Raw genomic sequence first — 26,350 nt, forward strand, 5'->3', positions numbered from 1 at the left:
ATTGGATATATTACTTTCCTTACTAGGAAGACCCAGCAATCCAGCCATTTTACTTTCTCAGTCATTTATATTTGTAATGAATGAGGCTTTAACTGCATCTGATCAACCCCATTTACCAATCAGGAATCCATAAATAGCTGCACAGACATAACTTGGTAAACTGAACACTTCAGATGTACCAACTAGGCGAGTTGTTTGAGGAAATCCTAAAGGGGATAAATTCTATCATAAAATAACTTATCACTTCTCAACAGACCTGTCTTACCACAGAACTACATAAATTCAAAGTCAGAAACGGTGTCATTGGTAAATACCCCTACCCCATCCAAAGACTGGTTCCCTCAACAAGGTGGTTGGCCAGTTGTAGGTGTGCACACCCCAGCTATGATGACTTGCCCCTGCCCCCAGAGGCCCATCCCATCCCCACACAGCCTGGGCTGTAAAAAAGCCAAACCTGAACTCAGGCAAATTCATCACTCTGCAACTCCACCCACTGCTTCCAGGGTTGTTCTGTGGAGCCAAATAGACTTCTCAATTCCTTCTCCACCCAACAAATATCCAAGTGCAGCTATTATCTCAGAAGGAATTCAACACTCGATGCACAGTGCTGGCTTACTATAGCAACTGCCCCACATCCTTGTGTTTTATCACCTTGCCTTTACTTCCCAAACTATACATAAAGCACTTGAAACCCTTTCTGGATGAAGAAGTCTACTCCTTGCTGTGATAACAGAATGATAAATGTCCACCCTCATCTCACAATGTAATTTTATCATCACAAACTGGGACTTTCTCTGCCAGCCTAACCACTGAAACGACTGACCTCACTAAAAGTGAAAATCATCATTATTAGCAGATGACTGCCAACACTTATAAGGCTCACACTCGCAAATTGTATTTTTTTCCTAAGGGAAAAATAAGTGTGTTTATTTTTCAAATATTCTCTCTTAGCAGTATTGCTGAGAAGTGACATGGATGAAAATCAGGCATTCTATGAGTTTTTACTGAGTTCTTAATGAGTGATTCACAACAGTTGCTTGAAAACATTCCAGAATAAAACTCCTGTGTCTAATGCTGTGGCAATCTTCCCAAACCCTTCTACCATGAGCACCCCTTCTACTGTGAGGACCCTGTCAAAGAACACCTGTAAATGGCACCCCTCTTCACCCTCCACAGGTAGCCATCCTGCTAATAGTCCTGTTGATGGTGGAGAATTTCCTAACAACTAAACCTAATATGAACTTGGTAATACCTTTAAATAAAACACGAATTTTATTGAGCATCAGCATCTGCACGCATTTGAGAAACAGGAGTGTAAATATGTGTGTGTGTGCAAGGGAAGCTTGTCCCATCTGCATGAGACCCCAAATCACATTATAAAGCTCCACGTGACACCTCTGGGACCCCCTGAGTTCCCAGCAGTATGTAGGGCAGGGTGCTGATGTTCATAATCACCCACTGCCTGTGGGTCTGAATTCACCTACAGGCTTGGCATGCAGGAAGGTGACTATGCATTCAGGCATCATGGTTCTGGGTCAGATTCTGCACGTCTGACTGAGAATGGGCTCTACCCACCACTTGGCTGACGAAGGAGATCCATTTGCTTCTGCCAATCGGCAGCACAGATCCTCTGAACTCTTTGTTTCTGCCAAGAAAAGCCCAGAAGCTAATCAGTTATCAGAAACAAAACAGAGTATCCCCTGATGGAGACAGGGATCCACTCTTCCTGATGTCAATTTTCAGAAAACTGTGTACTCTGTATTAGTCTGGCTTATCATCAAATTACCTTATAGAACTGCATTTTGGCACTAAGCCATTGGCATATACTGAAAGACCTTGGGCAAAGCAATTGTAAAAACTCATGGTGGTATTTACTATCAGACATTGTCAAAAAAGTGGTCCAGGTTCACACAACTCCCTTTTTGAGAACTCACTGGAGGAAGGCATCTCCGGTCTCTGTATCAGAACACCTAGTATTTCTCATGAAAATCTGCCTTACTTTCATCTCTCCTGCACAGACGGGTGTGTTCTCCCTTCCTTTGGATATTAGGAAGCCCGAGGGCCTGCTCTAGAATTGCATGGAAACATACTCTGTGGGTGTTTTGAGTACTATCCTTGCTGCAGCTTTATTAATTCATTTACATTTTTTCCTTAACCCACACATTGTCATCTATTCATTCATTAACTGGTACTACACATTCCTGAAAGTCACCTTTTCATGAATGAGACAGAAAAAATTGTCTTTAAAAAAAACATGTCAGGTAATCATCATTTGGTTACAAATCTGAGGACAGATGAGTGACATTTCAAGTAAGTCCCTGCAGGAAAACTGAGCATTTACAGAACCTACAGGATTGTAGCAGAAGTCAAGTGCATTTATCACCACGTTTTGAAGTTAGAGGGAAAGATAGGGGCTGGAGTAGAGGGCAGGGCTCATGGGTGGCATAAATCCTAGGCCACTTCAGGGCCATAATGTCACGGCTCAAAACAACCTTCCACCTAACTGGAGTCTTCTCTGGGCATTCAGAGCATCTGACATTTCCCACCGTTCTCTTTCTACCAATATTTTTGGGCCAAAGAAGAGCAGGAGCAGCACAGAGCCAGCAGCCATGCCCAGGACTCATCTCCTCCCTGAGAGCTCCTCGAGTCAGGCTTCCACTGCCCAGGGCACTGCCCCAACCCACTCCACAGCAAGGACACACTCACTGCCTAACACCATCACCTCCAGATCAAAGGGGTTTGGCTCCAGCTCTTTGGGACTCAGTTTATGTTTCTAAATCCCTGTGGCATCGTGTTTCATGAATTGTGTGAGTGCTGGAGTGCATGAAGGAGGGCAGGGGTGTCTTTCCCTCTTCTGGAGATTAAAACAATCCATCTGCAAGTGGTGCGGGAGGCTGCAGAGAAACAGCAGTAATAATCCAGCACTCAGCCAGGGGCTGGGCTCCCCTGCTCATTCTACATGGCTGCAGGCCTCCTGGTACCCAAGCATAGCCTGGCAACGAGGACTTCATCCAAGATGCATGCCCCACTCTGCCAGGCGCTGCCTCTATCCTCAGGCTAACCTGTTGCTCCAAGTCAGAGGGACTCCAAGGACTCATCAGTCTCCAGAGCCAACATACCACAGGCAAGAGACAAGGTCTGACAACGAAGCCCTTGGCTCTCCTGTAGGAGAACTTATGGACAGTCTGAGCACACATTTACCCTCTGCTCAGTTTGTTTTTAAATAGACTTATTTGCTAATGCCAATGAACTAGGAGTTTTCACCCACATACAAAGACTTCTTCATTTCAGGATCCTCTGCAGAAATCAGAAGCCCTGGTGATGCTGGCCCCCAGCCGCTGAGTGACAGCTGGGTCACGGTCCCTCTCTGGAGGTGGAGTAGGTGTTGGCTGGTCGTAGACCCCACTCCCCTCCCTATATCCGGCACCAGACCCACCCCACTGTTCACAGTCCCCACTCTAGGGGTGTTTGAACAATAGAAGGATCTTGACAGATATTTGGGGACAGAGGCAAACAGCCTGCTGACATTTCCTTCCTCTCGCTTAATCAATGTATTTTTTTAAAAGTATCCTATCAAACTTTACTTCTGTAGTAACTGAAGTTTCCCTCATCTCTTCCCATCAGATGCCGCCCCTCCAATTCACTTCCCAGTATCTACTCATCCTTAGGCCCTGGGCCACTTTCTTCCATGGTCCTTTTCAAGACCCCTACTCCAGGAAGGACTGGCTGTCCCACCCCGAGCCACCCCCCGTGTGGAGGATTCTGTTGGGGGGCCCCAAGCACGCCCCCTGGGTTATCTTATTTCACATGTCTCTCTCTTGGCTACACCAACTACAAGTGTCCCCAAGGAAAGCTGCTGTCACATTCCTCAAGTCCCTGCACAGAACCAACTCAGCACCTACTAGGTGATCAGTAAGAGCTTAACTGAACAATTCACTGATCAACTAGCTCCCACACAGAAAGGGAGGTGCAGGCACAGAAAAACCCCTAGGAACCTTTCAAACTGAGAATCCAAAACAAAACATCAGTCCTCCTCCTTTTACCAAAGCCTCATTCCCTTCATCCTGTACATGTCAGTGAGACTGCATCAGGCACTACATCTGGAGTTTTACAGACCCCTCAGGTCGCAGGCGTGAAAAAAAGTCATGATTTATTTTATAGATAAGGCAACTGAGACCCAGAGAAGCGAAATGGTTGCCTAGGTACACACAGATACTCGAGGAAAGAGCTGGAGTTGAGCTCAGCCTTTGAGACTGCAAAGCCCAGAGTCTTCCCAGCGCCTCACACTGCTTTTCATCACACATGCTTGTTAGGGCAGCATGAACATCTGACAGGCCTCCTGCAACGAACTGCTCCATAATACACAAGGCAGGCCTTAACAAAAGAAAACTCTCCATCTTAGGCAGAAGAACTATGGGGACATGGGTGACTCTGGCGATGTTTCTCCAAGCAGCTATCTGCCTATTGTGAAAATCCACTCTCTAGTCTCCAGGGAGGGCAATTTCACCAGCATTATTGATAAATTTTGAAATTCAACTGACATCTTTTTCCCCTATTGAGAATTTCCCCAAACCAAGGCTGTTTTATTAAGACTCAACAGATACTATATAATTAATTCAGGGGCTGCTGTTCTAACAGATGGAATACAGGAAGGTTTGGGCTTTGGTTTTTTGTGTGTGTTTTTTTTATATATAAACTAACACTACGTTTTATGAGTTGGGGGAAAAGTAATAAACATGTCTTTTAAACGGATCTGTTCGTGCTGTAAGAACCTCTTAAACACAGTAGTAGAAAGTGATGGTGACCCACAATTGCAAGGGAAATTTTACTAGCCTTTATGATTCCCTATGATTCCATCCAAAGTGTGTAACACAACCCAGAATGACTTCGCTCCTTGGTCTGAAAGCACAGGGTGCTGGAGGCTCCTAGAGGAGCCAGAGGAAGCCGGAAGCTTAAACCCGAGCTGCGGCCACCTCCCCAGGTGAAGATAGAGCCACTGGGGGTCCCTGGCAGGCTGAGCTGAGAAGAAATGAGCTTTCCTGGGCACACGCCATAGGCCAACTCCCTGCGCTGTGCTAAGTCGCTTCAGTCATGGCCGACTCTTTGAGATCCTATGGACTGTAGCCCGCCAGGCTCATCTGTCCATGGGATTCTCCAGGAAAGAATACTGGAGTGGGTTGCCATGCCCTTCTCCAGGGGATCCTCCTGACCCAGGGATCAAATCCATGTCTCTCACGTCTTCTGCACTGGCAAGTGGGTTCTTTACCACTAGCGCCACAGCCAGATCCAACTCCCTGGCTCTCAGCAAACATGAGCTTATTCAATCTTTTTTTTTTTTTTAAATCTGGGACTACACTGAGTCTTTGTTGCTGCATGCAGGCTTTCTCAAATTGTGGCAAGTGGGGGCTACTCTCTACTTGCAGTGCCCAGGTTTCTCATTGAGGGGGCTTCTCTTGTTGTGGAGCATGGGCTCTAGAGTGCTTGGGCCTCAGTAGTTGTGGCATGTGGACTCAGTAGTTGCGGCTCCAGGCCTCTAGAGCACAGGCTCAGTAGTTGTGATACACAGGCTTAGTTGCTCTATGACATAAGGGATCTTCCTGAATCAGGTTTCAAACTTGTGTTTCCTGCAATGGCAGGAGGATTCTTTACCACTGGAGCTCACTCAGTCTTCACAAATGCCCACCAGACAGATATCACCAGCCTAGATAAGTCAAATTTCTGCAGTGGATGTCTCAGTTCACAGGGAAGTCAATATTTGAACTCAAGACTTTTAAACTCTTTTTATTTCCTCCAACCCTTGCAACGGCCACAGGATTCTATGAGAAGACAAACTACCTTCGACTTTGGCCCTTTTTGCTTTTCATTCTGAGCCTCCCTTCCCCATCCCTGATTGTTAAAAGGCCCATTTAATTCCATTGGTTTTATTGAAGTGATATTCATACCTCATTGGTTAAACTGTAACCTTTGAAATAAGAGCATTGGGCTTCAAATTTTTCATTTTTCCTTCCTTCTGAGGAAAACATACACAGATTCTATTAATATGCTGCCAGAAACCATGATAGCTTGGCTATCAGAAGGAAAAGACCTCAAGGGCCACCTTGTCTGCCCCTTTTATTTCAGAAGTGGGCAAAGAGAAGTCAAGAAAGGCCATGTGATTTGACATAAGTTGCACATTTTTTTGTTTCTTTTTTTTTTCATTTATTTTTATTAGTTGGAGACTAATTACTCTACAATATTTTTAGTGGGTTTTGCCATACATTGACATGAATCAGCCAGGGACTGGTGCACTGGGGTGACCTAGAGGGATGGGATGGGGAGGGAGGTGGGAGGGGGGTTCAGGATGGGGAACACACGTAAGTTGCACATTTTAGGAGTGGCAGAGTCCTGTCCCACCTAGGTCTCCCTCCAGGGAAAACCACCTCTCCAGGCCAAAGGGCTGGATGGATGAATAGGTCAATATGAGTTAGAAATGCTAAGATAGGGTTTCCCTGGTGGCTCTGTGGTAAAGAATCTGTCTGCCAATGCAGGAGACGTGGGTTGGATCCCTGGTCTGGGAAGATCCCACAGGCCACAGAGCAACTAAGCCCATGCACCACAATTATTGAGCCTGAGCTCTAGAGCCGAGGAGCCACAGCTACTGAAGCCCATGTGCCTAGAGCCTGTGTTCTGCAACAAGAGAAGCTACTGCAATGGGAAGCCCACACGCCGCAACTAGAAAGCAGCCTGCACAGCAACGAAGACCCAACACAATCAAATATAAATATATAATTTTTTAAACGAAATGCTAAGAAAAAGCAGCCCCCAACAGCAAAACAAATGAGACAACACAGAAGTCCACCAACAGGGGAATAAGTGGATAAATTAAAGTAAGATACTAAAATCAGTTCACTTTGGTCACTCGGTCATGTCCAACTCTTTGTGACCCTATGGACTGCAGTCCACCACGCTTGCCTGTCCATCACCAACTCCCAGAGCTTGCTCAAACTCACGTCCATCGAGTCGGTGATGCCACCCAACCATCTCATCCTCTGTTGACCCCTTCACCTCCTGCCTTCAGTCTTTCCCAGCATCAAGTCTTTTCCAGTGAGTCAGTTCTTCACAGTTCAGTTCAGTCGCTCAGTCACGTCCGACTCTTTGCGACCCCATGAACCGCAGCAAGCCAGGCCTTCCTGTCCATCACCAATTCCCAGAGCCCACCCAAACCCATGTCCATTTAGTTGGTGATGCCATCCAACCATATCATCCTCTGTTGTCCCCTTCTCCTCCTGCCCTCAATCTTTCCCAGCATCAGGGTCTTTTCCAATGAGTCAGCTCTTCACAACAGGTGGTCAAAGTACTAGAGTTTCAGCTTCAGTCCTTCCAATGAATATTCAGGACTGATTTCCTTTAGGATTGACTGTTTGCTCTCCTTGCAGTCCAAGGGACTCTCCAGAGTCTTCTCCAGCATCACCGTTCAAAAGCAACAATTCTTCGGCACTCAGCTTTCTTTATAGTCAAACTCTCACATCCATACATGACTACTGGAAAAACCATAGCTTTAACTAGATGGACCCTTGTCAGCAAAGTAATATCTCTGCTTTTTAATATGCTGTCTAGGTTGGTCATAGCTTTTCTTCCAAGGAACATGCATCTTTTAATTTCATGGCTGCAGTCACCAAAATCTGCAGTGATTTTTGGAGTCCAAGAAAATAAAATCTCTCACTCTTTCCATTGTTTCCCCATCCATTTGCCATGATGTGATGGGATCAGATGTCATGACCTTAGTTTCCTGAATGTTGAGTTTTAAGCCAATTTTTTCACTCTCCTCTTTCACTTTCATCAAGAGGCTCTTTAGTTCTTCACTTTCTGCCATAAGGGTAGTGTCATCTATGTATCTGAGGTTATTGATATTTCTCCCGGCAATCTTGATTCCAGCTTGTGCTTCATCCAGCCCAGCATTTCACATGATGAACTCTGCATGTAAGTTAAATAAGCAGGGTAACAATATACAGCCTTTACATATTCCTTTCCTGATTTGGAACCAGGCTGTTATTCTATGCCCAGTTCTAACTGTTGCTTCTTGACCTGCATACAGATTTCTCAGGAGGCAGGTAAGGTGGTCTGGTATTCCCATCTCTTTAAGAATTTTCCACACTTTGTTGTTATCCACACAGTCAAAGGCTTTAGTGTAGTCAATAAAGCAGATGTAGATGTTTTTCTAGAACTTTCTCTTGCTTTTTTGATGATCCAATGGATGTTGGCAATTTGATCTCTGGATCCTCTGACTTTTCTAAATCCAGCTTGAACATCTGGAAGTTCACAGTATACATACTGTTGAAAACAGGCTTGGAGAATTTTGAGCATTACTTTGCTAGTATGTAAGATGAGTGCAATTATGCAGTAGTTTGAACATTCTTTGGCATTGTCTTTCTCTGGGATTGGAATGAAAACTACCTTTTCCAGTCCTGTGGCCACTGCTGAGTTGTCCAAATTTGCTGGCATCTTGAGTGCAGCATTTTCACAGCATCACCTTTTAGGATTTGAAATACCTCAACTGGAATTCCATCAACTCCACCAGCTTTGTTTGTAGTGATGCTTCCTAAGGACCACTTGACTTCAGATTCCAGGAGGTCTTGTTCTAGATGGGTGATCACACCACTGTGGTTATCTGGGTTGTGAATAACTTTTTTGTACAGTTCTTCTGTGTATTCTTGCCACATCTTCTTAATATCCCCTGCTTCTGTCAGGTCCATACCGTTTCTGTGCTTTACTGTGCCCATCTGTGCACGAAATGTTCTCTTGGTATCTCTAATTTTCTTGAAGAGATCTCTAGTCTTTCCCATTCTACTGCGTTCCTCTATTTCTTTGCAATGTTCACTTATAAAGGCTTTCTTATCTCTCCTTGCTATTCTTTGGAACTCTGCATTCAAGTGGGTATATCTTTCCTTTCTCCTTTGCCTTTCACTTCTTTTCTTTTCTCAGCTATTTGTAAGTCCTCCTCAGACAACCATTTTGTCTTTTTGCATTCCTTTTTTTTGCAGATGGTCTCGATCCCTGCCTCCTGTACAATGTCACGAACCTCCGTCCATAGTTCTTCAGGTGCTCTATCAGATCTAATCCCTTGAATTTATTTGTCATTTCCACTGTATAATCATAAGTGATTTGATTTAGGTCATACCTAAATGGTCTAGTGGTTTTCCTTACTTTCTTCAGTTTAAATCTGAATTTGGCAATAAGAAGTTCATGATCTGAGCCACAGTCAGATTTTTGTTTTTGCTGACTGTATAGAGCTTCTCCATCTTCAGCTGAAAAGAATATAATCAATCTGATTTCAATATTGACCATCTGGTGATGTCCATGTATAGAGTCATCTCTTGTGTTGTTGGAAGAGGGTGTTTGCTATGACCAGTGCATTCTCTTGGCAAAACTCTGTTAGTCTTTGCCCTTCTTCATTCTGTACTCCAAAGCCAAACTTGCTTGTTACTCCAGGTATCTCTTGTCTTCCTACTTTTGTATTCCAGTCCTGTATAATGAAAAGAACGTCTTTTTTGGGTGTTAGCTCTAGAAGGTCTTCTAGGTTTTCATAGAACCATTCAACTTCAGTTCCTTCAGCATTAACTGGTTGGGGCATAGACTTGGATTACTGTGATACAGAATGGTTTGCTTTGGAAACGAACAGAGATCATTCTGTCGTTTTTGAGATTGCACCCAAGAACTGCATTTTGGACTCTTTTGTTGACTATGAGGGTTACTCCATTTCTTCTAAAGGATTCTTGCCCACAGTAGTAGATATAATAGTCATCTGAGTTAAATTCACCCATTCCAGTCCATCTTAGTTCACTGATTCCTAGAATGTCAATGTTCACTCTTATCATCTCCTGTTTGACCACTTCCAATTTACTTTGATTCATGGACCTAACATGCCAGGTTCCTAAGGAATATTGTTCTTTACAGCATTGGACTTTACTTCTATCACCTGATACCTCAACAACTGGGCATTGCTTTTGCTAGTACATTGTTAGTACATTGGAACATCACAATATAAAGACATTAACTACATCAACAAACAGAAACCATTAAAAACAATTTTCAGTGAAATAAACATGTTAGAGAAGAAAACATACATCTCTGTTGTACAACAAATAATAGTGTTTATAGATATGCACATATGAGATGAAAGTATAAGAATGTGGAGAGAAATGCATATAAATGAAATGGTCACCTTCAGAGAAAAGAAAATGGGAAAGAGGGACCAAGAAGGGGCCCCTGGGCAATTTCAATCTTGCATCTGATGTTTTATTTCCTTAAAATAAGCAAACAGGCAAAGGCAGCCAGAAATGAAAGATAAAGCTTTCAACTTGATCTAACTTCAAAGCGGATAGGCTGAGTTACAGCAGGAGTAAACCAATATTTGAATTAACAGAGTTTGGCTTCTTCTCTGGCAGAACTGACTCAGAAAACTTAAAAATTAATACTCTAAATTTTTAAAAATACTAACTATTGTATTGTTGTAATCAAGAAAGTGAAGAAGAGATTGCCAGAGGTGAAAGGCTGATGTGGCTAGAGTGCGATGTGAATGTCTAGGGCAGAAAGTGGTTATTTTGAGCAAGAGTATCTATTTCTATAAAGGGTAAATAATGGTTCTTAAATTACATGAGAAGGCAAAGGTGAGAGGAAGGAATCAAGCAGACCAAACATGAGGGAACCTGGAAAAAACTAAGAAGATGTTTCCCACAAACTAGACCAGCTGCCTCTGAGAATCAGGGGATCAGATAGGATGAAAAGATCCTTAAACCCTGAAGAATTCCCAGCGCCCTATGAATGCAAGTCAGAAACTCCTTTTGGAGTGAGGTTAAATTCCCCATCAAGAGGAAAGCTACAGAGATTTAAGATTTCTATTGAACCCATCAGGTAAAACTTGAGATGAATCTAGAGGGGAAAAAAATTCTCCTTCTAAAGAAAAAGTTTAGAAATAAGCAACCTTGCCTCCCCCAGGCACCCTTTCAAACTCTGACAAAACACGTTGCTGTGATAGTTCACAGGCCTCTGGTTCCAGAAACACAACTGGAACATGGGAAGGCCTCTATCCTTTCGAGTTTTAGAATTTTTGCCTGAAAACAGTGCAGGGCTTTGGTGAGGTTTTGAGCTTGTCAGATCTTGGTATAATAGATTGGAAGTCAAAGGGCAAGGTTTTTCTTCTTTTATTCTATTGAAGTGAACAGCATGAGTAAAAGGGGCCCCTGCCTTCCGAAGCTTTATTTTTATCTGGAGATCAATTTCTACAAGTTCATATTCTGCTCTGAAAATCACCAGCATCATCTGAGATTTAGTCACAGCCAGGATGCTCTGGAGGAACAATGATCAGTATTCACTCCAGAAGGAAAAACATTATCCTTTAAACCAACACCTGTACACTTTACCTAAAACATTTCCCTACTCCACATTAAAAGAACCAACTTGTCTGAAAAAATCTCCCATGATAAATCCCCTTCAGCCATTTTCCCTAAAATGGTTTGTCTCATCAAGTAGAAATTCCTACCCAAATAAGTCAGTGGGTTCTTTCCTGAGTAGACCATGATTATAGGATGGAACCTTGATTCATCTGCATTCCAACACTTGAGAACAACTTCAGGTAATCAGAATTTTATATTAAAGTGATGTATTGGTTATACACATAAATTACCTTCTCAATCCCCCAATACCACCACCACCAGCACAACAACCTTTTATTTGGCAAAAGCATTATAAATAAGCTCCAATTTTCTTTTTTATAAAGGGCTGGTCTAGAAGTTCTGCAACTTCTTGTTAGAAATCACTTCTTATTCATTTCATCCCCTCCCTCCCTTTTATTTTTGTACCACAGTATTGTGGTACAACTTACTATTTCTTTCTTTCCCCTCCAGGCCCTTTGGATAACCTTCCCCATTTAGCCACATGACTCCACAGGAAAAGAGCATCTTTGTAACAGCAGCTTCAGCGTCACACTCAAGGGGATGCCGATCAGCTAAGACTGGGGGTGCCCTGATCCATGGTCCACAGACACTGAATGAGGCCAAGCAGTAGTAAAAACTGTCACCCCAACTAAAATAGACTTACGTGACTTGAGATTGACATTATATGGGTTTCTCAGTTTTCCAGACCAACTCTTTTCACTTTCACACCCCACCAGCACTTGTAACTGTTGAATGAATGAATGAACATGGAGAGCCTGAACCTTTTCAGCCCCAATAATGAGGACGTGGGGTGCGATGCTGCAATGACTTGCCTAGTGTAAGGCAATGAAAAAGATCCATTAGTGACTAAAACAACACTCATGGAACACTTACTATCTGCCAGACACATTAACTCATTCAATCCTCTCAATGCTCTTATTGTTGCCATTTCCAGATGGGAAAGTCTTAGGATCAGAGAGGTTAAGCAACTTGCCTAGAATCACACAGCTAACAACTGGCAGAGTCAAGTTCTAACTTGGAGGATCTGACTGAAAACCCCAGGACCCCAGACTGCACTTACCGAAGTGTATGCCATGGAATAGACTACTTTTGCTGGGTACATGATAGATGTGGGGTGAAAAAAATAAAAGCAAAAACATGTGGTCAAAGGCAAATTTAGCAAATGTTAAGATAAATGGGCTTCTTTGCTAAAAGACTTCTCAGAGCTTTTAAATTGCTAACAAGCACTGCAACTCTCCAAGAGACGAACAGAGCATATGTGTGTCCCCAACGGATTGGCGCAGGGACTGTTTTCGTGGGGAAGCCATCTTGCTGGACCAGATGTCACTTTCAGAAGCATAAACCGCACGTCTGCTCCACACCCACTGTGTGCGTGCAGGTTTGCTGGGGGCCAGTGGAGGGAATGTGCCAAAAGGCAACAGTGGCAGAGGACACCCCGAACTCTGGAATCGCCCCAGAGCCCTCCAGGCTCGGCCAGGCTCTTGCAGAGGTCTACCCAAGGGCCTCCACTCCTCCTGCCCACAGAGACAGGAGGCCATTTGCCTCTGCCAGCTGCCCCCACCCACCTCCAAGCAGGGCCTCTATCTTTGTGGACTTCACAAGGGAAATTTCTCACCTGAGTTAATAATCGTTGCCTTCAATTCTGAACTCCAGTCTGGCCCTTCTGTGAGGAGATTTGGCATTAAGTCGTTAACAATCAAAAAAGGATAGACTACTTTACCCAAATCTCAGAAAGAATTCTCAGAAAAGCCTGAAGGTGATGGCTATTATACTCCCCTGACAGAAGCATTACTGATTCTCTTAAAGATAACATGTGGAAGACGTAGTCAGTCTTGCAGAAGTCCTCCAGGCGAGGTGCTTTTCTTCTAACTACCTTGGAGTTATTATATGGTAAGTGCCTGCTCTATGAAGCTCGGTTGTTCAAAGTTCAGTAAATATCCATCAACAGGGAGAGCAACTACAGGGAGATTAACTATTTCTTGAGCATTATCTGTGTCCTCACTATTCACATCAATACTTGAGATGGGAGCTACAGGGTCTCTCCGAGGTCAACCTACAGAGTCGAATGGTTAAGTCTGACCACCTATGACCAAAGTCTAGGGATCCGAGACAACGGAGAAATTACCTAGAGTCCTGTGTGAGGGGCATCATTTAGAGATGGGTCTTAGGTTCCAAATCACTGCTGTTGAGCCACCCAACTACACACAGTCACTAAAACAGCAGTCCCCAACCCTTTTGGCACCAAGAACAGGTTTCCTAGAAGACAATTTTTCCATGGACCAGGGAGGGGCATGGTTTGGGGATGATTCAAGTGCATCAAGAGCAAACTTAAGGAGTTGGTGAAGAACAGGGGAGCCTGGCATGCTACAGTTCATGGGGTTGCAGAGTTGGATACGACTGAACGACTGAACAGCAATAGCCACAAGCACATTACATTTGTTGTGCACTTCATTTCTAATCTACTGCTGCCACTTACCTGACAGGAGGTACTGGACCATGGCCCGGAGACTGGGGACCCCTGCTCTAAAGTACAGCACTCATGCTATTACTCCTCTGCTCCAAAACTTTCTATGGCTCCCCACTGCCAAGAAAACAAAGTCTGAAATCATCAGGGGGAGTAGGGAGAGCATCAGTATGAAAAGTCCTTTACAACCTGCCTTGAGTCTACCCATCTGGCTATACCCTACTAGAATCTCCTATGCACGGTCTTCCTTCCTCTTTTCTCTGCCTGCATTTCAAGCTCAACCCACACCCACCTCTACCGTGAAGGCTCTTCTACCTCCATCCCACAGCATCCTTGCCATCAGGCCCTCTAAAATGCCTTCCAGCCCCATGAACCGGAAGTCCTCCCAACCACAAAACTGCCTGAACCATGTTGGATTCTCTTTCGGTGCAGGAGGGAAAAGACTTTTCTCTGCAGCTGATGATCTCCACTGGAGTTCGGCAGTCCCATTTTCTGGAAGATGAAGTGTTGGACCCCTTCCATGCCCACGGTTTATATTTTGCCAGCCCATGTCAACACTGATATAGTAACCTCCCATTTTTATTGAGCGGCGCCCAGTGTAATTGATGACATCTGCTGGGGCTGATACTTTAACTGAAGGCTATTCTCAGTCCTGCCACTGCCCACCGCCCATCCCACCCCACTCCACTCCAGCTCAGGATCAAAATAGCCAATAGCAGCTACACCTGAGCTACAAAGTGGGGCTTCTCAGCAAAGGTCCTCAATTATACCCAGAAAGTCATGAGGTTTTCTGTGAGGATTTATCTCAGCAGACCCAGTTTTCAAACCTGCAGAGCTGGAAAAAGAGGGAGCAAGGACAGGAAGATGCTGCACAGAGCAGCCAATGTTCTTTAGAGAGAAAAATCCCTGTCTGGGCTTTTTGATTAAGCAGATTTAAATAGTATGTTCAAAGGAAGCTATCACTTGTATCATATATGTAGACATATCATTTACATATATCAGGTGACAAATATATGTAAATATGTGTATAACCTATCCCAATGTGTACTAGTAAAATTAAAATGGCTTTTCCTTCCTTGGTAAAGTTTTACTATCTGTTTCCAGGCCTTGAGGGAGAGTAAATCTGATATTTATTAACATTTGATCCTTAGAGAACTAGAACCTAAGTCTTTTTCTGGCTGGAAAGCATCAGTTCCCAGTCTCCATCACTTGTGTAGCTCCATAAGCAAAATCCTAGTATGAGTATTTGCTGAAAGGCTCATTTACCAGGTCTATACAGGGAACAGGGTGCTCGATACCTGAGTGTTCTTCCAACATGAAAGTGTAGTCTTTTAAGAAATTTTGTCCATTTTTGATGGAAAACATCTAAATTACAAATACCTTCTGATGCTTTATTGTGATGATTCAGTCACTATAAAAGTTGTCAATTCTCCAAAGACTTCAAGGCCAAGTGGAATGTACGGGCTACAGTACATAGATTCACAAACGGTTAGACATGACTGAGTGATGAACACACATACACAAGAGGAATGTGATGCTCATCACTGATGATTATCAGAGAAATGCAAATCAAAAGCACAATGAGGTACCCCGCCTCACACCATCAAATGGCCATCATCAAAAGTCTATGACCAGCAAATGCTGGAGAGGGTGCGGAGAAAAGGGAACTCCCCTACACTGTTGTCAGGAACGTAAAAATATAAATTGGTACAGCCACTATGGAGAGCAGTATGGAATTCCCTCAAAAAACTAAAAACAGAGCTGTCCTACGATTCAGCAATCTCACTCCTGGGCATAAATCTGGAAAAAAAATGAAACTCATTTAAAAATATACATGCACCCCAATGTTCATAGCAGCACTCTTTACAATAGCGAAGACATGGAAACAACTTCAGTGTCCATAGAAAGACGAATGAAGAAGATAGGTAAGCATACCCAGTGGAATACTACTCAGCCATAAAAAAGAAGGAAGTAACACCATCTGCAGCAACATGGATAGACCTAGAGATTATCATACTGAAAAGACAAGATTATACGATGCCACTTATATTTGGATCTAAAAAATAATACAAATGAACATATTTACAAAACAGAAACAGACTCACAGTTATGGAAAACAGACATGATTACCAAAGGAGAAAGGATAGAGGACAGATAAATTAGGAATATGGCATTAACAGATACAAGTCACTGTATGTAAAACAGATAAACAACAAGGATTTACTGTATAGCACAGGGGACTATATTCAAACCTTATAACAACCTATAACAGAAAAAAACAGGAAAAATATTCATATTTAAGTATAATTTAACCACTTTGCTGTACAGCTGAAACTAACACAATATTGTAAGTCAAATATACTTCAATTAAAAATTTTTGCTTAATTTTTTAAACTGTTGAAGTGCAAGGCCCTTGAAGTCCACTGAGATGGTGGAGTCCACTGAGATGGTGCAGCCCAGACAGGGCCTCCAGAGAAAGCCTTCCCTGGCACCTATCCACAACACACATGTGCATGTCCACTAAATCTCCCACCTATAGACTCACCTGCACACACCTGCATCACAGCCTTTACCATATCCCACTGCAATTGCTGACTGAGTTATTTCCCCACTCCTTACTCTGAGCTCCTCCTGGAGTGGAGGGGGTGACCATAAATTTTCTGTATTATCCCCAAGACCTGGCTTTGTGCTTGCGCACACACTTCTAGGTTAATGAACATTTGAGACTGAATGAATGCATGCATGTATGTATGAACGAACAAAGTGTTGCACTACTTGAGGGCATAATACACTAAGTGTCTCTGTGGACATTTTAATGCCAATTTTGCTTACAAGACAACTAGAGTCCAGATGGAGTGACCTATTAAAGTGACAAAGGAGAGGGCAGAAAAGGGCACCTTCTATCGTGTTACACATCAATGCCTTCCTTGACGTCTTTGTGTCAAGTTGACCACTGTGATCACATCAAACACTCAAGCTACAGAAATGAAGCTGATTCTCAGATGTGTGAATCTTTGAGACCTGGTAGGTAACATGTTCCCTCTGAGTTGCAGCATTAATTGCATATACGTACTTAACACCATTTCAGCAGCAACGTCTGTGCTGAGGGCAGCCACAAATGGAACAATAGGAACAGGGATGTGACTCACAGCAGGCCTTCGCTGCATCTTAAATAACTCCCAGGAGCACGGAGGTGGTGATTTATAATGGCCCTGAAGAGCCTGGCTTTGTGCTTGTAGGGTGAGTGGAAAGAGCCCTCTGAAGGCTAAAACCCAAACGGTCAGTGAACTGCCTGTGAAACAAGCTTCTATTTAGAAACCATGAAGAAGTTATTTAAGCAAATGAAATATCAATGCCCTTGAAAGCCTCCTGGGATTGGCCTATTTCTAGACACGAAAGTTTCATTTTTGTGGCTCATGTAAATTGGACAGCGTCTCTAGGCACAGTCAGTTCCATGAATGAAATCACTGGATTCAGCCCAACAATCCACCAGGTTAGTCTGATAAGCATTTTACTCTTTTGTTTCTTTGTGTGTTTGTTTTCTAACAAAACCAGTCAATGATTATAGGGGTCAATTCAATAAAAACACTATTTAAATCTTAGACAATCTCAGACAAATAACCAACTTGATAAAATAATTTCTATCACCCCAATCTATTTAGTCCCCCAAAGTTGGTAAAATAAGACAGCTAGCTGGCCTTTGTGGGAAGAGGAAGTCAGCAGGCAAAGAAGGAAAAATGAGATGGCATTTTTCCACGAAATACACAACAAGAAATAGTGCATCCTTTACCTTGGTCAAAAGGCTTGTTGGGATTCCAGTTTCTGAAATAATCATCCTATATAAGGAAAAAAAATAGAAAACAAAAGTCAGGCTTCAGGAAGTTTCTTATATAACTGCATAAAAACCTGCCTTTCCCCCTTCCACCTCCCAAAACACAAAGGAAAATGCTAAGGGTTCAGAAATTTTTCTAAGGCATTCATGTGTAATCAAAAATGTCAACTGACTTTTCAAATTCTTGTCTTTCAAATTGTATGGATTATACACTATGAAGAGTTAATACATTTCAGCCTAGTATGGAAACAGCACTGCTCTTCCTGGTTTGACAGATAAACTGAGACACCTTCTAAGTGCAAGATGTATTTGCTATCAATTATGCCGCAGGTGATGCCTAGCTGCTCTCACTTGGGATTAAGCCTCTGTGTTTGTAACCACTGATAATTCAACTGTCAACATTTCTCCTACATGGAGACATGTAACTTTGGTGCACAGTTCCAGTTTTCTAGCACTTCTCGAAACTAAAAACAGAGGGTCATTCAAATGTGAGAATTAACCACTGGCATATATTCACCTTAATACCATTTGTTCTGGTTGTGTAAAGATAAAAAAGCAAAGGCTGGCCAATCTGGTTGATTCATAACCGTGTCTTTCTTGCATTAGCTTGCCTCAATTTATGCTCCAAGGCTAGACAGTTGATCACGTTGAAATTGCAAGGGTCTAGGTCACTCACAGCTCCATCATCCTGTTAACCTCTTTCTCACTTCTAATAACCCTTCCCCTCCAAACCTTCACTATCCACAGTTTCTCTTCTCTGTCAGCCCTCACCCACTCCACTGCAAATGAGCACACTCCCTCTGTCAGCTCAATTCCACTGTCTGCAGCATGCAGGGGTCCTGCCCGTGGACAACATCCCCACACCATTTTTAGGGCATGTGCCCCCATGCGGTTAATTTCCTCCTGAGTATACTCAAACAATTTGTGGGACGTGTTTTTGGCTGGCACTCTGCATGCTGCAGTTCCAGAAAGCTGTCCAAAATGAGGCCTGGGTTTCTCTTCTAGAAAAGTTCATTTACACCAAAGTACACAATTAGTTTCAACTATGGTCCATGCTCTCTCCTGCGACCATTTATCTCCCATACCATCTCCTTTGAATTTTATTGGCCTCTGTGTCATTCAATTACCTGGCTTTATTAGATCCTTGTTGAGTTCACCTAAGCCCTTAAATAGATTTTAGGAAACTGGATTTAGAGTAAAATCAGAACATTGCTTCTTGGGTGGTGATTCCATTTTCCAGGGCATGAATAAACATGAACAGGCTCCTCTGGATCCTGGGGATTTGGCATTAAATCAAGTTTAACTCCAAGGAATTGGTCCAATTTGCTCTGGCTTTAATTTTATGCCATATCTGGCCTTCTCAACCCAGCTGGTTAGAAAATCTCTGAGGTCTATACCATGAAATAGCACTGAGAAAGTTTAAAAGAATCCCTCTGTCACATCTCTCTCCATTTATTATTTTAAATACAATCCTCATCTTTTGAATTATGTGATTCAAAACTCGGCAGCCAGAGTTAATAGTTCTAAGTTGAGGGCTGGATGATCAGTGGGAAATTTACCGCCTGATTTCTCAGGTTGGATGGCCAATCTACTCTTAGCAAGTGAACATAAGCAAGTGACTCAGACATTCTGCTGTTGACAAGGGCAAGAGAAGAGATAACCTAAGACGAACTCATCCTCACTACTGGAGAAAAAAATAACAAAATCTCCATCCTTCCAGCTGTGGTCCATAAGTGCCCTCTGATAAGGATGGCATCACGTAATTGCAGTCTGAAATCACATGAACTATTTTCTACTTGAACATGCCGCTTTAATACATGGAAGTCCTTAGAAGCTTTGGCTGTGAGTCCGACAGGGAAGGACTGGAGCCAAAGACAAGCTCCCCTGCTTTAACTTCACATGTCACATTCTCTTTGATGTCCAAGTAAGGTTTGAGCCAGTCTCAGAAACTGAATATTCCCTAACGATTTCAACATACGTTATAACTTGGATGGAATGTGAAACATTCTACTGGACCTTGTCACTTTTCCAAGCTAACTATAATTGCCATTTTTACATGTTTCTTGGGGAAAGTCAGAGATTTCAAGATGAAACTTCTACAAGTGGCTATCTGCATGAGAATATTTAAAACTCATCACAGATGTAATAATACTGCCTAATTGCTGCCCAAATGTGAAAGTACACCTTGAGTCAAAACTCATTATGCAGAATGAGTCTCTCTATCAGCCTTTCACCCAGCAAGACCAAGTGGGAAAGGAAAACAACTCCCTGCATCTGATTGCTTTCACCCTGCCTTAGGAAAGCAGATGGCCAAAGCAGACCCCAATGACCAGAAGTGCAGACAATCTTGGGTGTGACCCCTTTAGCTCCAGCTGAGAGACAGGCACCAGAGCCCACTTAGGGGATGGTCAATGAGCACAGGGGAGGGGAGTCCCTAGCAGGCATGGCCATAGGGAGGTCCAGACATACAAGGCCAGAGTTCATGGATCAGCCTTTCACTCTGTACCAGCCAGGTCTGCAGACATGACCCATTCAAGCCCTGGGGCTGTGCTGATCCATCCACTCTTCTGCTAGGGGAACGCTGGTGAAAGAACATCTAAATCCACATGGAAAAGTTGAAAAGAATGCCCTTCTAGGGCTTCACCTCATCCCAGAGCCTCACCTAACAGTCAGTATGCCCAAGAGACAAAGGACAGCTGAATGGTCATTTCTCCAGGGCCCAAGACCAGGGGCACCAGCCTAGTTTTTCCTTTATCTTATTTTCTATCTGAATTTTGTAAATGTAACATATATTTTAGGTTATCCTTAAACAGACCCAGGACTTGCTGTGTTGTTGACAACACTCAGCACCTGTTTTCTCACAGTGACAAATCCCAACATGGGAAGCAGTGTGACAGCCCCAACATCACCTCAGTACTGCCCTGTAACCAAATGTGTTCCTGCTGCGTGGCCCCCAGAGTTTGGTCCGCAGAGCAACGAAGTCTAGGGCCTCAGGAGTCCTTGCCGCTGATCTTCCTTCTGACCCAATAAAGACGTGACCTGCTAAAACTCAGACTGTGGTGGAAGGCATTTGCCACTTGCCAATCGCACTTGCCAGGAAAGCCATATCCATTTGAGTTGGTCTCTTAACTGGTAATTTTATCATCTAGTAATAAAGCCTTTAAAAATGACTTGGAAGGATCTCAGCATCAGTTAATTTTTAAAACAGACCATCTAAATAGAAAGATGCATACCTGGATACAGTCATTTATTAAATTCAATAACTCCTAACAGTGCATTCTACAGGCTGAAGGGTGAAGGATGGAAGTGTTACCATACATGTGTATTTTATGGGCTACCCTGCACAGGATAATTAAGTCAAACCTCTGCTGGACAGGGAAGAGAAAAGACTCCTTCTAAATTCTCACCATATGAGGAAGACCTGATTCCATTTCATGATACCACTTCAAAAATGAAAATCACCCAAATCTTTAGGGACTGTTACAACCCAGAAGATCCTGTAAAGATTTAAGTTTAAAGAGTCTCAAATTTGAGCCTGCTGACTCATGTCCAAAATCATGAAACATTGCAGGGGAGCATACAGTCATAGTAAAAGGAAAAGAAATGTCAAAAGTTGGCGTACAGATCACAGCAAGAAAGTGACAAATGACAGCATCTAGAAAAAAGAAGATAGGGGTGGTGCTGACGGTGGAAGAAGAGTCATGGGCTCCAATTATTTTTTAAAATCCTCCACAGCTGATCAACGGAGATAAAATCATATTCACTTTATTAACATTCGATACCCCACAAACATAATAAACTGTATCCTAAGAAATTATTGGCACCCAGTAGCTGGTACAAAGGAATTCAACTCTAGGTTTTCAACTACTTTAGAGATACCCTGTTTTGATAAGCATTCATGGAAAATGAAATCTCTTTAAAAATATATATATAAAAAACATATATTTTATATTATCATATATAATACATATTAATTCCCAGGTGGCACAAGTAGTAAAGCGCTCTGGTGCCAATGCAGGAGATGTAAAAGATGCTGGTTCAATCCCTGGATTGAGAAGATCCCCTGGAGGAGGAAATAGCAACCCACTCCAGTATTCCTGCCTGGAGAATCCCATGAACAGAGGAGGCTGGCATGATGCAGTCTATAGGGTCACAGAGAGTCAGACACAAATGAAGTGACTTAGCACATTCAAGGATATAATACATATCAGTATATGTTAATAACATATATATATATACATATACCAAAGAACATTCTGCTGTATAATGCATCTTCCAAGAAAACGTTTAAGCCTCCCTACCAGGAAATTATGCAAAAATTTTCTGCCATAATTTTAGTGATTAAGTCTCTTTATCATGGACATCATAACCAATTGGAAAGTCTCTCATTTTAGCCAATTGTGATTGGGAAACTGAATTTTTCTTCTACTGTCCCACTGCCTCCAAATGTCTGATGCAATTTAGTTCAGATATTCCCCAGGGGTTTGCCTTTCCAGAGGTGCTTATGTCAGCTCCAAAGAATGTTAAAGCAATTCTAAGGAAGAGAGTGGCACAATCAAATGGAAACCACTTCTGCAATCTGACTGCTTTACTCCCACTTACGAAGATGATGATGGCATGTACGATATACTTTACAGCTTTAGCTACCACAGATCAAATATACTCAGCTCTCATGGGACAGATCATTTCTCTTTTATACATATTTTAGCTAAGTTGTTTGAACACTGTAGTTTCATCTGAAGATTACCTGAGATAATACAAATTACCAGCCTAGAAAATAAGTGGGTGCCTCATTTGTCTTGGCCAAGAGTGAGCCATGGAGACGTGTATACATGTACAGAAGAAAGGAAGGCTAAGTGAGAGCAGGCAGCCTCTCTGAGGTCATCTGAAGACCTCCTGTAGATAAAAACAAAAGAGAAAAGCACTCTCCTGCAGGGCAAAGTGGACTACAGTCAGGTTATAGAACCTAGAGGGAGGTTAATCCCACTTTATCGAACCCCAAACTTTTACAAAGACATCAGTTAAGGGGCTATAGGCAAACTGCTCTCCAAAGAATTCAGTGCGAAAAAGTATCTTTTTACACTACTTGACTGGGGAGAATAAGAAGGAGGGCTGGCTGGCAGGTGGGGAAAGTGTCTCTGAAATGATCATAGAAATCCCTGGAAATGTGAGACTTCCAGATGACATGGAATTGAAAGTGTTAGTCACTCACTCGTGTCCAACTCTGTGACCCCGTGGACTGTAGCCCACCAGGCTCCTTTGTCTGTGGAATTCTCCAGGCAAGAATGCTGGAGTGGGTAGCCATTCCCTTCTCTAGGGGATCTTCCTGACCCAGGGATCAAGTCCAGGTCTCCCGCATTGCAGGCAGATTCTTTACCATCTGAGCCACCAGGGAAGCCCCAAATGACATTGTGTAAGTGAAACTTGCCTGTAATTTAATATGTGTGCAGTAGAAATCCCTACTCATGACACTGTTGGGAAATACAAAACATTCCACCTATTGAGAAAGAAGTTGGCTTCTCATACAACCCCTCACCTCTAAGCTATTTCAGGTAACATCTCTGGGTAAGGACTGTGCTGTCAGTCTTGTCTCCATCAGGCCTGTCCTTCCCACCCAGGTGAAGAACCCCAATAGGAATCCTTCTGCAAGAAGCATTCAACCACCCAACCCAGCTGGGGCAGTGACTCGAGGCCCCCTGCCTCATCACTCCACAGATCCCACTCACGAGAACCCTATACCCTAGGGGCTGGGAGCTGGACCACTAACACATCTTCATGGGCACAGATCACACCCACACACCTGGGCCAGGCTAATTCTGAGCAGGTTTGGATCTTCCCTGCACATTCCCCCAGGGCAACACTCAACAGTACATAGTAAGTCCTGGCTCTACTGGAGTCAACTGCAGTAAGCTGTTTCAGCTTTAACATCTCCGTATTCCTGTGAAACGCGCATAACTGTTCCTGATCTGCACAGAAGGACAGGTGGGTGTGTGTTTACACAGACACTCTAAATCACTTGCTTCCCGAACAGAGTAATTCTTTGATAAATTGGTCTGACATTTGGTATAAAGTCCTGCAGGCCTCAGACAAAGTGATTTAGAAAATAACAATGTCAGTTGCTCTGCTCTTTCAATAAATAACCCACCAGTAAAACACAGATAATAACTGACAATCATACTTGTACTGTAACTAATGAGAAAAGATAAAGCAGCAAATGGACTGTTTATATGCATTTGATAAATTACGTCCCCTGGATATACCCATGAAAAATAAATGTGTGCGGTGCTGGTTCACTGAACTAAAACAACTATTTACCACTGAGATTTAGGATTGAGAGTGATATTTACATTTTATTTGGCAACTATTTTGATGCTATGTCTAATACACAGTGGAAAAGTCAAAAACCTACCTCAACTTCCTGAGTACGAAAGCATTATGAATGAGGAAAAAAAAATAAAAGAATCACATCAAACAATAGGAAGGAATATAAACATTTTCGATAATTGCATCAAATTTTCAAATTATAACATTAGAAAGGTCACAGGCAGACATTTTCCTTTAAGTTACCGACCATCACTCCCTTTAAAAGGTCCCCTCCCTCGTTCACTAAGTTCATGAAAAGAAGGTCAGGTTCTTGGTGGAATAAGTGAAATGTGGGAAAATCTGAGGGGTCTCTGGTGATCTGTGTCATTATTGTAGAACAGCTAGCAAAATCGTGATTAAGTCCAAGTATACAGGCATAATTATCTTTGAGAATTTTAAATGACTAATTTGCTGTGATACTGGTCCAAAGGGTGAAATTCAATAAAAATTCTGAGATGACATCAGAGAACAAGAATAAAAGACCTTCTACATTTCTGCAAAGAAATTATTTCACCTTGCAGCTCCAAAATAGCTTCAAGGGATCTAAAACCTGAGAAGGACATGGGTTTATGGTCCTGGGATGTAAAATGAATAGCACTGTCATGGCACCTCCAGGTGATTAAGGGATTACAACCACCACAAAGAAATTCCCCTTCCTCATGGCTACCTGCTTGTCCTTGTCTGTCCATCCAAGCTGGGTTCTGGAGGAATGACTGCTGACTGCAGCTTTTCTCAATGAGAAAAACTGAGTCTGAGATCTGTTCCAGAAAGGGTGCCCTACACCTGACTTTCTCTTCTGGGAACACAACAGATCTATGATGCTGCATTTGTACTCTGACCAAGACAAGGGGTGTCTTCCCAGACTCAAAGCCACCCATTCCCTTGACCTCAATAGCAAAATGATCAAAACACCTGAGCTAGCCAGGAGTGGACTTCTGAATGTCCAAGCAGGAGAGCAACAGGAGGACTATGGATTCAAAGGCAGTAGAAACACTATGAACAGGACAGGCTGTGAGGCAGACACAAGATCCAGCCTCGAACACTCACCCACCAGCTGGCCTGGCACAAGCCCCTCAGCTTCTGAGTTGTAGCCCCCTGATCCACAGAACAAGACTGCTGCACCTACCTTGGAGGATGGGTCACAATGATTCGCAATAATGTGACAGTGACTGGGATGTTATCAGACACAAAGAATGACTCAATAAATTAAAATGTACACTTTTGCGTCCATCTCCAGAGGTTTATAATATTGAGATGTCTCAAAAACATTGAGAGAAACAGGCTTATAGAAATAATGATATGCTTAAAATTTCAGTTATGTGGCTCTTGTGCATTTGAATCATACCAAGTAGGCCCAAATGAAGGGAGACCAATTGCCCTTGGGAACAATTATTATGAAATATTTTCAATGCATGCAATTTTATTAGTCTTATGGATGAAGAGTGGCTTAGGAAAAAAATGCAATGAAATGTGAAAACATGAGTTGCAGGCACGTCTCTGTTTAAAGGTCAGGCTCCCATTCTCTAAGATTTAGTGACCCTGTCTGTTAAAAAAAAAAAAAGAAAAGGATAATACTTACACCACAGAGCTGTCTGTGCAACCAGTGAACCAGTGAGAGATGTTTTGAACCACTGTTATCAATTACACATCATCTAATTCTAAGTGAATTTAAGTTTCAGCTATGACTCACTATATTCTCTTAAGTGGACTAGACCCTGCTATGAACAGGTAAAATTTCTGCATGATCATTAATTTACATGTAGCAAACAGTCAGAGAAACCCAGAGAAGGGTCATTTCATTGAAACACCAAGTAAGGCCCTTGCCATCTTGGAGCATATAAACCTCTCCTTTACAGAAAATACAAATCGTACTGGCCCAAGGCCCAGCCCTGTCTGAGCAGCATGAACTCCAAATTAATCAGGACCCACCATCTTTCTGAGAATGCCACTCCAGCCACCCCTTCAAGGCCGGCAGGCCTCAGTCAACATCCAGATGCTGCCTTCCAGAGTATAAAACACTGGCTACGAACTGTCACCCACACAGCCTCTGCCTCAGCTGGGCCCCCCAGCTTCTCCTGAGGTCACCACCACGTGCCCAGGCAGCCTCCTCTCCCTACACACTGCTCAGGCTATCCTCTCTGCAGCTCCTACGAGGATCCTCTGAAGGGATGTTAGCCCTCACCGCGCCCCAGTATCAAATACTCCAATTGCTCCCCACAGTCCCCCGGCCAAGACCAAGCTCACGAGCAGCTCCCAGGA

The 26,350-nt window shown here is 43.0% G+C and overlaps 1 protein-coding gene across 1 annotated transcript in view; it reads right to left on the reverse strand.

Annotated features, from left to right (window-relative positions):
- Nucleotides 1-26,350, reverse strand: part of SPOCK1 (SPARC (osteonectin), cwcv and kazal like domains proteoglycan 1) — a 564,419-nt gene that overhangs the window by 308,811 nt on the left and 229,258 nt on the right. The window contains exon 3 of the mRNA XM_065918592.1: nt 17,687-17,732. Within this exon, the coding sequence (XP_065774664.1) occupies nt 17,687-17,732 (46 nt within the window). The remainder of the gene's footprint in view (nt 1-17,686; nt 17,733-26,350) is intronic.

The sequence above is a fragment of the Muntiacus reevesi genome, chromosome 1 (assembly GCF_963930625.1).
Source record: "Muntiacus reevesi chromosome 1, mMunRee1.1, whole genome shotgun sequence".
Classification (NCBI taxonomy): domain Eukaryota; kingdom Metazoa; phylum Chordata; class Mammalia; order Artiodactyla; family Cervidae; genus Muntiacus; species Muntiacus reevesi.